This window comes from Peromyscus eremicus, chromosome 2 (genome assembly GCF_949786415.1).
Source record: "Peromyscus eremicus chromosome 2, PerEre_H2_v1, whole genome shotgun sequence".
Classification (NCBI taxonomy): Eukaryota; Metazoa; Chordata; class Mammalia; order Rodentia; family Cricetidae; genus Peromyscus; species Peromyscus eremicus.
Genome location: NC_081417.1, coordinates 122,433,919 through 122,450,985, shown reverse-complemented (window position 1 = coordinate 122,450,985; position 17,067 = coordinate 122,433,919). Strand labels below are relative to the sequence as shown.

Below are 17,067 nucleotides of genomic sequence, written 5' to 3'. Positions count from 1 at the left end.
GGAGGATTGCTACTAACAGAGTCTACATAATGAGTGGCTAGTGCTGTATAACAAGACCCTGTCCTGCCAGGCAGTAGTGGCACACGCCTTTAATCCCAGCACTTGGGAGGCAGAGGCAGGTGGGTCTCTATGAGTTCGAGGCCAGCCTGGTCTACAAAGCGAGATCCAGGACAGGCACCAAAGCTACGCAGAGAAACCCTGTCTCAAAAAAACCAAAAAAAAAAAAAAAAAAAAAAAAAAAAGGACCCTGTCCCAAATCACAAAACAAAACACCACCAGCATACAGTCTTGTTAAAAACGAAGACTTTTATTTATCATATTATTGCAAACACAGAAGGAACTAGTAACTCTTATTCCACTTTGCCACACAAGCCTTTGTGGAGTTCAGACCCCAAGGTACTGCTAGTCACATGGCCAGAGAATCTCCGGCTGGGCCTCCCTCCTTGTGGCCCATCTTGCCCACCTGTCCCATAGGAGGCTGGCTGGGCTCTACCCACGGGGCCTTCCAGCCCTAGTGGACATGAGTCTCCATATTAGATGAGAGATTCAGTGGACAGAAATGGACCAGGCTGTGGTTCATGGAAGGCATCAGGTCTTGATCGGGGGATGGGCCAGCCCTTACTGGGACTGTTGTGCTAAAACCACAATGGAATGGAACAGGGGTTGACCTGACCCAGACACAGCTGGGCGCGGTTGTTATATCTCCATGAGTTGGAAGCAGCCGTGGCTGTGGGGACCCTGGAGAAGGCAGAGAGCCTCTTTGGCTGGTCCTTGAAGGCTGCCTTGTCCGCCAGAAGAGAGTGGCCGAGGTTCCAAAGACATGAGAGAACATTCTAGCCCTGGTGTTGCTTCCAGTGAGCGGTTTTCACTCTCAGGCCCCAAAACTGTTCCTCCATAGAGGCAAAGACCCGCCCTGCCAGGTGCTCATATGGTACGAACTGTCACAGCTAGGTCTTGGGCCACACGAGCCCATAGTTCTGGCTGGGGCTCCTGCACACTGTTGTCTCTTTGCTGAGACACTATTTCTCATCAATGGCTGACTAGCCTGTCAAGGTGGAACTTGACTTGGGCTTGGTCAGCTGCTCGGGTGTGTTCTGAGTTCAGCTCCTGCCCTTAGCCCAGACCCCAGGGTCTGGTCTGGCTCTGCAGCCCTGCAGCCTCACACATTGGTTTCCAGCTCACTAATCTCGATGGTGCAGTGGTCGAGGCTGGTGGTGGCCGGCTCCTCATCCTGCTCTACCTGGACTGGGATGTGGTGGGGACACATGGGGCCAAGGGTTAGTTCCGAGGCCTCAGCCACGCTCTTCACACAGCCATTCTGCTGGGCGGCCACGATCTCCTGCAGCGTCACTGGCTTGGCCTCGCAGGGTAGCAGTTTCTGGGGAGGAAATGGGCCTTGTTAGCACTAGGAGGCCTGAGGATAGGTGATGCTGAGCGGTCTCAGGCTGGGAGCCACTGGAAGGGATTTTCCTGTAAACACAGTTGGGTAGCCTTGGCGGGGCACAGGCCTCTCTGGGTACCAGTTTGCAAGTTGCCTTGTCTCCTGCCTCCTACTTTGGTGATGAGGGACTTGCCCCCAGGATCCAGTTGGGGAACAGTAGCTCCTTTCTGAACCTCAGCTTCCTTCCAGTGAAGTGGGTACAGCCACCTACACACCCCCGCAACCCCGGATTCCAGCCAGGTTCCAGCTGCCTCATAACATCCTGCATGAGGGACTGGGTTTCTCTGAGGGAAGATGTGCTGTTTTTCTCCAACTGCTTCACTGGCTAGATCTGGGCACTCTGTCAGGTCCTCCATGAAATCTGCAACCCCACCTGGCTCCATCTCCTAAAGGCTTCCTGGGGGGACACTGCTCTCACCTCAGTGCCCATGTCCTGAGCAAAATCCTTCCGGCAGATGTGGGCCATGATCCCCGCTGCCAGTGCGTCACCCAGCACATTGATCATGGTACGGAAGCGGTCCCTGGCAAGCCAAGGTGGGCAGTGAGCCGCAACAACCCCAACAGGGAACTGGTAGAGGCCACACGCAACTGGAAAGTGTGAGGCCACTGCGCAGAAACACAGGCAGTGACCGCAGGCAGGGGTGCACCCCACCCACCCTCAGGGGTGCCTAAGCAGCTGGGGAGACCCCTTCATGAACACAGGCCCTGTGTTTGGAGGGGCCAGACTTGGGGTCACAACCCAGTACTTCTTTAGAGAATTCAAGGGGACTCTATCTTGACTTTTGAACTCTTGAGACCCCAAGTCACACAACTGAGCTGGTGTGGATTATTGGGGTACCCCCGTGTGCCATACATGGTGATGCCCCCGGCCTCCTGCCTGCTGCCCTCGGCAAGGGGTGGGGCTGGGTAAGGACTGGAATGGAGCACTTACAGAGCCCAGTCTACAGCGATGATGAGGTTGATGTCATCAGTGGGCAGTCCCACAGAGGTGAGCACAATGACCATGGTGACGAGCCCCGCCTGTGGGATGCCAGCCGCCCCAATGCTGGCCGCAGTGGCTGTGATACTGCAGAGGGAACAGATGTGGCGAGGACACCTGCCACCACCCTAGCTCTGAGGGGGATCAGGATGCTAGGGCCTCAGGGCCAGCCAAGGGGGTGGGGCCCGTCATGAACATCACGGGGGGTTAGAGAAGCATGTGTCTGCTCATAGTCCTTTGGCCCACGGGCCCCCATCCCCATCCTTGAGGGAATTGGAATAAGCTAGGAGACTCTGCTGTGGGACAAAGACACTCAGATTCTGGTGGTCTGCCAGCACAGCTCCACCCCAGCCTCACTTTGGGCCTGGGTCAGAATTGTGTGCTCGAACTGGCCTACATGAGGCCGCCTCAGGCCCTGCCCTATTGCAGCAGCCTGTGCTAGGCTTGACACTAGCCTCTCTGGTCCTCAGGCCTGGCCCTTGCCTCCGCTCACCCTGATCCCAGAGATCAGGCTTACCCCAGCACCAGCCCTGCCCGTGGCCGTCACATACCCATATCCTGGCTGACCCAGGACTGTGGGCCCTCTGGAGCGTGGGATTAGCACACACCTAATAGTGATGATCTGGCCAAAGTCCAGCTCGTAGTTGTTGACCTGGGCGATAAAGATGGCGGCCACAGCCTCGTAGAGTGCGGTGCCGTCCATGTTGATGGTGGCGCCCACAGGCAGCACAAACCGAGCGATGCGCCGGTCAATGTGGTTATTCTCCAGGAGGCACTTGAAGGTGATGGGCAGTGTGGCTGAGCTATGGGCAGAGGGGCAGGTGTCTACCCACCACCCTCCTCCAGGATGGTCTGGGCCTCTGAAGTGAGTCACTACAGGAGGGCCAGCTCACTGGGGCCCTGACAGAAATGTGGGGCACACATGTGGGTCAGCTTGGGCTGGTAGGGGTGACCCCAGGAAGAGCACCACTATGTATTAGGCAACATACATTCCTGGGGAGGAAGGCCAAGAGTGTCTGTATCCGTGACCCACAGAGGTGATGCCAGAGTGACTGGGCCTCAGCAAGCTGTGTAACCTGGGCATCTTGGTTTCTGTTGTACACAATGCCGGGGTCCCAGGGTGATTGCAAGATGAAGCCGTGTGGTGCTTAGAGAAGCACCTCATGTTAAATCTCTGAGGGGGGGGGGGGTTCTGCTGCAGGGGTGGAGGTGCCCCTGACAGGGGTGAAACATGGCATTGGCTGGGAGTCTGGGGCCCGGGCAAGAAAGCTGAGGGCTGTGAGAAGCACTACCCCTTTGGCCCAGAAAGACGGGCTTCGGTCCTCACAACTCCTTCCACGTGGGGCTTGGACACTTGATCTCCGGGGAATGTTCCACCTCATAGAGCTACATGATCATGCATGCCTGCTGCATGCCCTTCCTCCCTCCTCTAACTACCCCAGGCCCTCTGTACTCAGCTTGGTAAGTGGTCCCCAAGACCAGGCATGGGGTCACTGGTTCTACTGGCTTTCTCCCCCCCGGTGGGTTATCCCAGCTTCGGAAGCAATCCTGTGCAGGTACAAATTATTCCAGTCCAGGTATGGGGACACTCAGGTCCAAGGAGGTTAAGTGACAGCCCCCACCATCACACTGGCATGCTTAACAGAACCATGACGCCAGCCTTGGTTGTCCAGAAATCCTGCCAAGGTTGAAACAGGTTCTCCAGCCTGGACATCTCATATAGAGTAGACAGACAGAGCCCTGTGGTGTCAAGGGGCTCCCTGACAGGAGCGCATGGGCTGTGAAGTAAGGACGGGCCCTCCATGAAGACTGAGAAAGCTTTGGGACCATGGGCAAAGGAAGGTCTCAAGAATGACTAAGGTAGGCGGAGCCTTGAGCATCAGGTCCCCATATGGTGATATTACCATGGCAGTATTGCTACCCCGGGGTCTGTCTAAGGAGCCACGTTAGCACTTCCTGTGGTTCTGTGGCTGTAGATGAATGGTGGCTGGATAGACAGACAGAGTTCTGCTCAGCCTACCCCAGCCCACCCCAGCCCACTCAGCTCTCCATCCGGAGCTACCTGGAGGAGGTGGCCAACGCGATGAGCAGAGCTTGGAGGACTCCACGGATGAAGACGATGGGGTTCTTCCTGGTGACCAGGAAGTAGAGCAGGGGCAGGATGAGGAGGCCGTGGACCACCAACCCGCACACCACGGTCACGGCATAGAAGCCCAGCTTTTTCCCCACTGCCTTGGGGTCATCCATCTCCAGGATCTTCCCGGCGATCAGGAAGACAATGCCAAAGGGGAAGTACCTGGGGTGGCAGAGTGGCCTCAGGTTCACTTCCGGGTCCCATGCCACCTGGCACCTTGTCACCACGTGATCTCATCTCAAGCCCCTCGTGGCTCGCAAGGACTGAGTGAGACTGTAACCGAGGTGCCAGCTGAGAGCCAGGCCTGTGCCATCACTAGTTCCTCTCAGGTGCCCCAACCCTAGGCAGCCTGGCTCCTCTTTGCTAGCTCCGTCTATGTCTCTGGGGACTTCAAGAAGCCGCCTTTTAGCTCAGCAATGCCACATCTCCAAGGTGACCATGGGCAGTCCTCTGCATTCCCTTCTGACTAGAAGGCTCCTACAGTCTGAACTCTTAACCAGGACGATCACTGGTTCTCACTTCCACTGTGTGTTTTCTCCAAAAGCTGGGCTAAGAAGGCTCCACAACATGGGGAAACTGAGGCCAGGAGAGCAGAAGACTAGGCTTGGTTGTGCTGGGAACCCTGCACACCCAGGTCCAGGCTGAGCCTCCTGTGAAGTTTGTTGAACTCCTAAGAGAGCACTGAGAATGGGCCAGTGATGTGTCCCTCCCTGTGTCCAGGACAGGAAGAAGGAGGGGGAAGGAGAACCCTCCCTGGAGGGAACTTACCACCCTGCAACGGCCACGATCTTCATGACGGACTCATTAAGGCACTGGCAGAAGCTGACCAGGGGAGTCCCGCTGTCACCCATGCGGCCCAGCATGATGCCTGCAGGGTCACACACAGAGTCACAGGTGTACCAGGCCACCATGCAGGTAGCAAAGCAGGGACAGAGAGGCACACAATGCAGAGTTCAGCCTTTGCTGACACCCCGTAGCGCTCCACGCAGCAGCAGACATTCATCCCCTTGAGATAAAATGCTCCTGAATACATTCTGACGTCCAGTCCGCTTTGACAGTAACCATTTCTCCAGCTTCAGCTACACTTACCTGACTCCACTACACCACCCTGCTCTGCCCTTCCTCCCTGGACCCTGATCCTAGGTAGCAGGTTCTCTGCTGCCTCGGAGCGTTTCCCCAGTTTTCAATGTCTGGACATCTGGCTGTCAGTTCTCTTGCCAAGAACACATGGGGAGACTGTTCCTTGGGGTCAGCCCTGTGACGGTACCACCATGCTGCTATTCTGGGGAGCTTCACACTCTGAGACTGTCCTGCAAAAGATCTGCATGTTACACAGCAGCTCAGTGACTTGCCCAGCAGGGACACTGAACCTTGGCATGTGGGACTCCAGAGACGGCCTCTGTCACCATAATCCACACACAAGTCACCTTGTGGTGATGGGGTGAAGAAGGGCCTGCCTGTGTAAGCAGGAGGAGCCAGGACTTGAGGTGACATTGGGCCAGGCCTACTCATCTGGCCTGTGGCATCCTGGCAAATGAGTCAGCTTATGCTTTCCAGCTCTGTCTGCCTTCTGGCTATTTCTGCCCCTCCTCACCTTCACTTGGATGTCTCCAGGATGAGACTCTGAGCTAATTCGGATCTAGTGTACATAGGACATAGGTGTGACAATGAGGCACTCCAGAGGCAGGGTGACCTGAGTACCGCCATGTCCCCATAACAGGAAAGAGCAGGAAAGGACACAGGGATGAAGGACCAGAGAGCCTTGATTTGGGCAACTGTGCATAATGATATGGCTATACGAAGGTGAGGGCATTCTCAGGCACTCACAGGAGTGGGCGCACTAAGATGGGTTAGTGCTGACTCAGCACACAAGAAGAAACACCCAGCAATACACAGACAGTTACACTGCCCAGTGAACACTGAGAGAGTCTCAGACATTCCTGCTGCTCTGCTACCAGGTATCCTTCATTTGTTGCATCCCTCAGAGCGGCTGTGGTTGGAGGGGAGACAGCCCAGATGCATGCACAGTGTCCACTCTCCGGTCTTAGCCCGTTATGTGTCTGATATTTTAGCCAAGGCGATCAGCGCTTTGCTATCCATCATTGCCAACACACTCAGTCGTCATCCAAGCATCTCTGCAGCAGGTCTCACGGATCCCTGCCCTCGATGGTCACCATGGAGGGCTCAGGCAAATGAACTTTAAGCCAGGCAGGTGATGCTGAACCACCTAACCCAGCTTCGGCACAACCCCTCACGAACAGTGACTAACGCAACAGGTCAGTTGTTCACTGTGGAGCATCCCGAGCAGAGAAGTCATGACCTGGGCACCTGACTGAGCGTGGGGACAAGAAGACCTTGATGAGGGTGAGAGAGGTGGCATGGAGGAAGGACAAGAGTGGTGGGCTAGGGAGAGTAAGAGGCCTGGGCCACAGGACTGCAGGCAGACAGAGCAGCCTGGACCACACCCCTGAGTTCTGCAGCCTCTAAAGCCCCATTTGGCTTCTGTCCCAGTGCAGCCTACAGATCAGATCTGGCTTTTTTGATCCCGAGGTCATACCAGAGGGGACAAGAGCACACGATCAGGGAACCTCTAGACAGCTGTTGCGAGGTCCAGATGCCTCCAGGGTGGTAGCAATGGTAGAGAGAGAGGAGGCAGGCTGGCAGGGGCGGGGAGGGGGGGGATGTTGCTGAGGTCAGACAGAATGTGGCCCAGATGTCTCATGTACGCAACAGGACACTGAACATGCTCTGTGAGGATGAAATGTTGTGGAAAAGCCAGGGAAGCAGGACGCAGCCACACCAGGGCTGGTGCGAAACACTTCTCCAGACATCCGGGGCGGGAGCTTCCCCAAGGAAGGGATCTTGTGTGTAGCAGTGGTGGGGGGCGGGCAGCTCTACCACACACAGGATCCCTTCCTTGGGGAAGCTCCAGCCCCCCCGCCCATCACCACCACCACTGCCACACACAGGATCCGTTCCGGCAGAACATCGGCAAATCTGAAGCTGTACAGTTTAGGGGGCTCTTTAAGAGCAAGAATGTGGGCTGAGTAGACTTACACTTATAATCCCATTTGGCAGATAGAAGCAAGAGGGTCAGGAATTCAAGGCCATCCTCGGCTACAAAGTGAGTTTGAGGCCTGCCCAGGCTGCATGAGGCATGGCCTCAAAACAAAACAAACAATAAACAAAAACAACCTCAACTATATTCATTGTATTCAGGTATGAAATTTCCAAAAGAAAAAGTTCAAAAACAAAACACAAGCAAACCTAAGAATATAAAACTACCCCCACCACACACACACACACACACACACACACACACACACACACACACACCATCACAACAAAAAGGGGCATGCCTTTGAAGGTTCACGTACAAATAAGGACCCCAAGTCATGCCCTTAGTGGCTTAAGTAAATAAATCACTGTGGTTGGAGGGACTTTGGAGACCCAGAAAATACTTGCAAAGGGAAAGATATGCTCAGGGAGGTTACTATGAGCCCCAAGAAACGTCACACACAGCTCTGAAGAGAGAGAGGCAGCTGCGGGAAAGCCCGAATGTGGGTGAAAGTCTTAACGGACAGTGCCAACTCTTCACCAGCTGTCTATCCTCTTGTGACTTCAGTAAAAAGGTACAAACAGGCTGCTGGGGGGTCTGAGGGCTGAGAGGGATGGGGGGCAGACCCTTGTGTGGGCAGAGCAGCCCCAGGGCAGGAATTCTCAGCACGAAGGAGGGCAGGGAGCCACTTAGGTAGAACAGAAAAGAAGGACCTGGAAGCCGGGAAGGGGCACCGCTGGGGACAGTGACCGCACGTACCCATGGTGGCCGAGAAGATGACGATGCCTAGCACGTTCATGCCATCGCTGGTGCCAGGCTCAGACTTGTAGACAATCTCGGGTGGGGGGGTCAGGTCCAGGGCAAAGTTCTGCACACGTGAGCCGTTATCTTCCTGGACCCCGTAGATGAGGATCCGCTGAGGAGGGGCCTCCTCTGAAGCCCCTTTGGGAGACTTGATGACTGGAGTGGTCTTGGTGCGGTACTGTTGGGGAGCACGCCAACCAGGAGGGAATCAGTACCCTGTTTTTACAGGAAACATCTTGAAGGCACATTTGTATGTGCTTGTGTTATGTGGATGTCATTGGAGAGCCTGGCGAGCTGGGATGTTACCCACCACAAAGAGAAGTCCTTCATCCAACTACACACTGCCTGCAGCTCTCTCCAGCTGTCACCTGACTCCCTCCATCAATCTACCTCCTCCTCTGCCGGAAGCTTCGTCATCCATCTCACCCTTCCACCAGGCCGGCACCCATGCATCTGACAACCTGAAGCCCTGCTGTCCATTGGAAAAATCCAAAAGCTTCTCAGAGAAAGCACCTAGGCCCACCCGGGGCCTCGTTGATGAGAAGGCCAGCTACCCAAGGTCCTCCTCTGCCCACCAAGCCATTCCTAGGGCTCACTCCTGGCATGTGGAAAGCCCCATGTGCAGCTTACTGCTACCAACATCAGCCCGTACAGAACGGAACCAGACACACTTCTGCTCAGAGCCTTGGGGAAGAGGGACTAACAAGGAGGGAGGTTTTTGACTTGGGTCTCGAAAGATGAGTAGTTTGTCGGAAGGAAAAGGCTATGCAATAGAGTACACACACTCTGTAACCTCTAATTAACTCTCCACACCAGGGCAGAATGCACACTGCCCTGCCTAGCTTCCAGGGCCCTGTACCATGGTGGCTGTGTTCCCGGATGAAGATTAAGATGTTGGCGACTTGCTTCATCTTCACAGCTGCTCCTTGTGGAGTCCCTTTCCAGGCCCTTAGCCACCTGCTTTGTGTCCCCAGCCCAGCACTCAGCCTCGCCCAGGCAAAGGATTTAGGAAAACACTAGCTGGGTTGCATCTGGCAACTGGTAGACAGGAGAAGGGGTAGAGGTCTGGAAAGGAGCTGAAGCGTGGGCAAAATGCTTGGGAACGTCCTGCGTGGGGAGGACAGACAGTAAACAAGGGGGCCTACCTGGGGAGGACAGACAGACAGACAGACAGTAAACAAGGGGGCCTACCTGGGGAGGACAGACAGACAGACAGACAGTAAACAAGGGGGCCCACCTGGGGAGGACAGACAGACAGACAGTAAACAAGGGGGGCCTACCTGGGGAAGACAGACAGACAGATAGTACACAAGGGGGGCCTACCTGGGGAGGACAGACAGACAGATAGTACACAAGGGGGGCCTACCTGGGGAGGACAGACAGACAGACAGTACACAAGGGAGGCCTACCTGGGGAGGACAGACAGACAGACAGTACATAGGGAGGCCTACCTGGGGAGGACGCTCATGACATGGTGAGAGTGGGGTGGGGGACAAGATGCAAACTGCCTGCCTGAGGATGCTCACATCAGTTTCAAACCGCGGTCTCCAGAGGCAGTGGCGTCCGCTTCCACTAGTCTAGATCCTGGACCTAACCATTTTCATGTGTTAACTGAGTGAGGGTGGAGTGTATATGTTTATTTTCATTAAGTTTGTTTGTTTGTTTGTTTGTTTGTTTATTTATCTTTTTAGACAGAGTCTCATATTGCCTAGGCCGCCCCAACTTCCCCAAGTTCTGAGGATTACAAGCATGTTATCAACCCTTGTTTATGTGCTGGGAATCAAATGCAGGGCTTTGTACATGCTAGGCACCCCTCTACTAACTGATCCACACTCCCTAGGGCCTGTTTTGTGTATTTTAATGTTTTCCTAATTTCCCAGAGTAAATGTTATTATTATTCTTGTGGGGAGATTGTTTTTAGAGAAAAAGCAGGTTTGGAAGCCGACCTGGCCTGAATTCACCCACTCTCTCATCCTCGACTAGTGGTATAATCTTCAGCACTGATCTACTTCTGAGTCTCAGTTTTCTCATCCAGGAGATGGGCTGGTCTTACCGTAGTGTGGACACTACTTGTAAGGATGATTGGGAGGGCGAGTGTGAACACGAGTGTGCTGAGTCAAGTGCTCAGTCAAGGCTTTCTTCTGCCCCATGGAGTTTCTTTATGAGTAACTGGAACCCAGGACAAGGGTGTGGCCATGGGAGGGGCTAAGATGTGGCTCCTACCCATGTCCCCCCACCCCCACCCCCTCGGGGCATCCACCTGTAGAAGACAGGAAGGCTGCCAGCCCATCACTTTCCAACCAGGCCCAGACAGCCCTGCCTTTCTTCCTCTCCTGCCTCTCCCCTCCGTAGCCAGGCTCTGCTCACCTGTTTGAATGTCGCCTCTACCAGATTGGCCGGGAACATGTTCCTGGGAAGAGAAGAGAGGCAGCAATTAAGGATTCCAGTGCTAGCCCAGGAGGCCTTTGGGCGAAGAGGGTGGTCATCAGAACACACCTTTGGTAGTGGGCAGTGGAAGCCTCTCATGAGCCCCACCAAAGGTGTCTCTTCCCCATACCCCTGGTCCCCATGACTTAGAATGTCCTAACCAAACATTGTTCTTTCCCAGTCCCAGGCCTTGCTCACACTGCTCCCACAGACTGGCATGACATCCTTACTTCCCTGACTGCTTAACTGCTGGGCAAATGAGCACGTTTTCCCTAGCCAGGTGTCTGACTCCTAGGCAGACCTGTGGCCTTTCTGTATGTGGGTCACCTTGGCAACTCACAGATGTTTATCTTCCCATGAGATGGCCTCCTAAAGGCAAGTCTCCATTTGTCCCTTCTATCCTTTTGTTTATTTCTTTCTTGAGACAGGATCTCACTGTATAGACTTGGCTGGCCTGGATCTCACTATGTAGACCAGGCTGGCCTCAAACTCATAGCGATCCACCTGCCTCTGCCTCCCAAGTGCTGGGACCAAAGACGTGTGTCACCACACTTGGCTTCCCCTCTATCTTTGATAACCTTTGTGTGTGCGTGGGCCCAACTCAGACTGGACACGCAAGTGGACCATTATTGCCATTCCTCACTTGGGTCAGAGATTGACCCTAGAACCTCCCTAGAGCTCCCAGTTTGAGGATGCTGTGTTAGGAGACATTAAAAGGGCTCAGAATGTGCATAACCCACACACATGCACATCCTGCCTGGCTGTCAATCATCTCTGGTCCTTGTGCACGCCTCGAGCCCAGGAGTGTGACATCAGGAGCTGCTATGCTGCCTGGACTGACTAATGACAAGAAAGCCCGCACATTTAGTGCACACACAGTGTGTTCCCCAAGTGTTTGACCGGCAGTTGGTTGACTCTGGGGACATGAAATTCACGTCAGTGGAGAGCTGACCTTGTCTTATAAATATTTATTATAAGGCTGAAGGTGGAGATATGAAAATATACTAGACAAGTATAATTGTTATCAACGCAATGCACTATACCCACAGCAATATGGCAACCCACACCATAGAGCCTGGAGCATGGGGCAGAACCTCCAATGTCTAAGCATTTCACGGTGTGTGTGTGTGTGTGTGTGTGTGTGTGTGTGTGTGTGTGTGTGACGTGCGTGCGTGCTCAGGTGAGTGCCATGGCATGTGTGGATGTCAGAGAACATCTTGTAGGAGTCAGTTCTCTCCTTCCGCCTTTTGTGGGTTCTAGGGATCAAACAAGTTGTCAGGCTTGTGGGGCAAGTACCTGATGAGCTAGCTTGCCAGTCTGTCTGTCTGTCTGTCTGTCTGTCTATCTATCTATCTGTCTATCTATCTATCTATCTGTCTGTCTGTCTGTCTGTCTGTCTGTCTATCTATCTATCTATCTATCTATCTGTCTATCATCTCTCTACCATCTATCTACCTATCATCTGTCTACCTATCATCTATCAATCATCTGTCTATCTATCATCTATTTATCATCTATCTATCTATTTACCTATCTATCTACCATCTATCTACCTATCATCTATCTATGTATCATCTATCTATCTACCTATCGTCTATCCATCTATTTATCATTTGTCTATCTGTCTATCATCTATCTATCTGTCTATCATCTATCTATCAATCTTCTATCTACCTAATCATTTATCTATTATCGTCTATCTATCATCTATCTATCCACCTACCTATCATCTATCTACCTACTAATTATCTATCTATCTATCTATCTATCCATCTATCTATCCATCCATCCATCCATCATCTATCTACCTACCTACTTATCATCTATCTACGTATCTATCACCTATCTAATTATCTATCATTCATCTATCTAATTACCTATCATCTATCTAATTACCTATCTATCTAGCTATAGACAGGGTCTCACCATGTTCCGCAGACTGCTCCCAGACCTGCCATCTTCTCAAGCGCTCACATTACAGGCATGTGCTACTGTGCCTGGCCCAACAAGCACTTCATATTTGGGAAAGCTGCTTCACAAGCCAGTGAGGAATTAAAGGATTCACCATTGGAACGGAATAGCTGACCAGCCGTTCTGAAAAGTTGTTCACTCTGTTATTTAACATCTTCCACCAGAACAAATCCCACTTGACTTCAAGACATAATTTTTTCTAATGAAACAGTAAAAATCTAGAGCACAATAGGTTAGTATTTTATAACCTCCTAAACATGGAAGGACTCACTAAGAACAAAGCGGACAACTCAACTGACTTTACTCAATGAAAAGAAGACATTCCTCAGGTCACTAAGCCATCCTGGCTGGGGTCCCGGAACAGAAAAGGATATTCATGGAAAAATCAGTGATATCCAAATGGAGTTCTGTAACAAACTGGAATGGTGGCACAAGCCTGTAGGCCTGGCACTGGAGAGGCGGAAGCAGGAAGATCAGGAGTTCATGTCATCCTCAGCTACCTGATGAGTTCAAATCCAGTCTGGGCTGCCTGAGCCCCCTGCCCCAAAAGGCTGAACAGACCAGGTCTATAGTTTAGTTCAAGGTGGCCCAGTTCCATTTCTTAGTTTGAAAGTTCCTGCAGTTATAGAACCTCACCGGGTCTCTGGTGAGGATAGGTAGGATTTCTTTTCTTTGCTACCTTCTGAAAACCTATAATTATACCAAAACGATGATCTGAGGGAAAAACAAGATGCTTTGTAAGGTTACAATGTAAATGAAATTATAAAACAAATGATAGACAAGCTGGGCATCTCAATGGCCCAAGCAATCAGCCAGCATCTAAAAACATTTTCAACAATTCCTGCTTTTCTTCCATCTCCACCAGCTGTCTTCTCTCACGGGAATCTCAGATCCCTAGAGGGTAGGGGCGTGTTCTTTTTCCCTGCTTTGCTCCCGGAACATAGTAGGCACTCTGAAAATATTTGCTGCTCAAGCAAACGGGTCACAAAATAGTAACACTTCAACAAAGAAAGACAGAGATATACCCACCAATTCACTTCACAAAAGAAGATGTGCAAATTGCCAAAAACATTTTTTTTAATGTTTTGTAAAATGACAGTGTGCTCACTGGGGAGGTGAAGAAGATGGGTGCCTTCAGGTGGCCCCTGCAGTGACCTTTCTCTAAGAGATTTGGCAAGACACTCGCACCTCCACCCTTCAGGCCCCTTCTAGGAAGGTTACAGATTGGAGGTGCTAAGGGCTCTTGTTTGGGCTTCCCGGAATGGGCTGTGATAACACACTCCCGCTCTCTGCCTGGCTCGCCCTCAGCTCACTTGTCCTGGCAATTCTCTTCTTTCAAGTTTCAGTTCACACATGAGAGAAGCTGTGCACGTGGACGTGAGTGTGCTTGTTTCCTAAGCCTCCTCCCCAGCGACTGTGGCCAGAAGCAGCGGCTGCAGTGTTTGTACTCGGGCTAAGATTCAGGCTCCGGGGACACATCTGGCCAGAGGAGGAGCAGGGAGGAGCTACCCAGGCAGAGTATTCTGTGACCCGCCATCCCTCCCCCTCCCCCAGGGGTCTCGGTTTCGTCACCAGGTAGGGGAGAAGCAGAGATCAGGAGCTGGGATCCCATTGAGTTGGAAGCTAATGTCTGTCATGGGATTGCACTGATTGTCAGTGTGAACATCTTGGTCAGGTGCCCCAGGAGGCTCAAGGGACTTAGGAGGTGGTCAGCCTTAAAGAACAGGCTCTAGCCCAAGAAGAACTCAAGAGCCAAGTGTGTACACTCCTTCAAGACTTCTTTAGCATGAGGCCACTTTACAAGGGGGAGCACCAGTGTGCATCCCTGCTGTGGGATGGTCTGTATGTCAAGTGTGTTGCTGATTGGTCAATAAATAAATCATTAATTGGCCAGTGGCCAGGCAGGAAGTATAGGCAGGACAAGGAGGAGAATAAAGCTGGGAAGTGGAAGGCTGAGAGAGAGACACTGCCAGCCGCCACGATGACAAGCAGCATGTGAAGATGCCGGTAAGCCACGAGCCATGTGGCAAGGTATAGATTAATGGAAATGGATTAATTTAAGCTGTAAGAACAGTTAGCAAGAAGCCTGCCACGGCCATACAGTCTGTAAGCAATATAAGTCTCTGTGTTTACTTGGTTGGGTCTGACTGGCAGGTGAGAGAGATTTGTCCTGACTGTGGGCCAGGCAGAAAAACTCTAGCTACACATCCCCCTCCTTCCTTACTCATGGAGGCCTGTTAGGGTAAGAGACCCACAAGGCCTGTCCGTCAAACCCTGGTGCCCATCCTCTCGTGTCCTTAATAGGACAGCCCCAAAGATGAGGGGAAGTCACTAAACACCATCCCTAAAGAATGGCTTTAGCCTAGGACAGTAGTTCTCAACCTTCCTACTGCTGTGACCCTCTAGTACAGCTCCTCATGGTGTGGTGATCCCCAACCATACAATGATTTCATTGCTACTTCATAACTGTAATTTTGCTGCTGTCATGAATCGTGATGTAAATATTTTTGGAGACAGAGGTTTGCCAGAGGGATTGTGACTGACCCACAGGTTGAAAACTACTGCTCTAGAACCCTTGTGTCCTTTCCTCCAATTTTCTTCACTCTTCCTGGAATGCAGATGAGTCAGCTAGAGCTTGAGCAGCCTTCTTGGACCATGAGACATACTGATGATGAGGTCCAGGAGCTAAACATAACCAAGGACACAGGCGGCCAAGCATGAGCTCCTGGGGACAAGGAATGGCCCGCTTCTGAGACAAAGCTTTCCCTCGCCGAAGCCTCCAGGGCCCTGAGTGTCCCTAGCAGCCAGTGCAGTTCTCAGCTGAGATACAGACTCATCTTAGTCACCAACAAACTTGCCCAGCAGACTCAATTAAGACTTTTGAGCCGGGCGGTGGTGCACGCCTTTAATCCCAGCACTCAGGAGGCAGAGGCAGGCGGATCTCTATGAATTAGAGGCCAGCCTGGTCTACAGAGCGAGTTTCAGGACAGCCAGGGCTACACAGAGAAATCCTGTCTCAAAAAACCAAACCAAATCAAACAAAACAAAAACATGCTTTTGATTGTTAATTGGGAAAATGCCTCATTTTCTGTTGGTTCCGAATTCTTACAGGAGAACTCTTCCTTTATCCCATGAGGCCTGTGCCCTGGTAGCAGCTACCTAAAAGCAAAGACAGAATGTGGCTGGGGATATGAACAGTCACACCTGCAACTCTGAGTGTCTAGCCTGGGCTCCCTGCCAAGGCTACCCTCCATATCTGCTCTTTGTAAGTTCTCACTGAGATGGTTCCAAACACACTCCCAACCTGGGACCCCTCCTCCCCCGCCACACCAAGGGACTGCTCCTTTTCAAGAACGGCTCCTGAGCGGCTCATCCAATCCTCAGGATGCTAAGGAGGAGCTCCAGATGGAGCCAAGTTATTACTTAATCTCTGTGGTGTTTTAATAAGGTGGAAAAAGCAGCAGCCAGCTCTGATTAGTGCTCTGCTCGGACTTCCTGAGGCCGCCCTGGGAGCCGACGTCAAGGTCCTGACTTGGAGCCCTGGGAAATGAATTAATGACTTGGCAGGTCAGCCAGGGACACGGTCTGTAGCGATCTGGAATCATCTTTGAGACACGAGTACACAACTTTGCCTCGTTTCCCTGTGTGACCAGCCTCTTGTCTTTCTGACATTTCACATGGTCCCTTGTGTCCCCAGGTCCCCAGGGTCTCCATCCTGGTCATGTGTGTTCTTATTCCATCAGCATCATTTAGCAGATGCCTGCTCCGGGCTGTGGTAAAGCGGCTCTGGGCCCCTCACTTACTCCCAGAGCTTCAGATGGTGATGTCCATGCACCTTCCTCCTCTGACTGTTGGGGATGGTGGTTGGTCCTGATGTGGGGACTCATATTTGTTCCTCTAGTTCTGGGCACAGTGCTTTCACCCAGAGACTTAAAGATGGGCTGCCTCCCCGGGCATCCTGGGCCTTGAATCACATCCTGTCTACCCTCCTTGCTCCTAGTCACCATTCCCGACATCACCAGCTTCTCATTCACCCCCCGCCCCTTTTTTTGGTGGTAGGGATTAAACCTGCAGCCTCATGATACGAGACCTGTGCCCTGCCACTGAGCTCCACCCCAGGCCCAGCATTCCATGTTTGAGGCCTAAAGCCAAGCCAGACCTGGCATTAACAGTGTTTGAGGTTGACCTCTGCCAGTGTTGCTCCATAACCCACCTCCAGAAGTTTCTGCTCACATCCCGCAGCCTCTCGCTAG

General features: G+C 52.3%; 1 protein-coding gene across 2 annotated transcripts in view; it reads right to left on the bottom strand.

Annotated features, from left to right (window-relative positions):
* Positions 1-1,159: 1,159 nt before the first annotated feature.
* Slc1a7 (solute carrier family 1 member 7) overlaps positions 1,160-17,067 on the bottom strand; it is a 45,944-nt gene continuing 30,036 nt past the window's right edge. Inside the window, exons 4-11 of one of the 2 annotated variants that reach the window (XM_059256027.1) lie at positions 10,784-10,826; positions 8,372-8,594; positions 5,323-5,422; positions 4,483-4,716; positions 3,029-3,223; positions 2,373-2,507; positions 1,860-1,962; positions 1,160-1,378 (exon numbers count right to left, since the gene is read on the bottom strand). In XM_059256027.1, coding sequence (XP_059112010.1) covers positions 1,160-1,378; positions 1,860-1,962; positions 2,373-2,507; positions 3,029-3,223; positions 4,483-4,716; positions 5,323-5,422; positions 8,372-8,594; positions 10,784-10,826 — 1,252 coding nt within the window. Of the gene's footprint in view, positions 1,396-1,848; positions 1,963-2,372; positions 2,508-3,028; positions 3,224-4,482; positions 4,717-5,322; positions 5,423-8,371; positions 8,595-10,783; positions 10,827-17,067 lie in introns of both variants that reach the window. The other variant, XM_059256028.1, reaches the window with a different exon arrangement.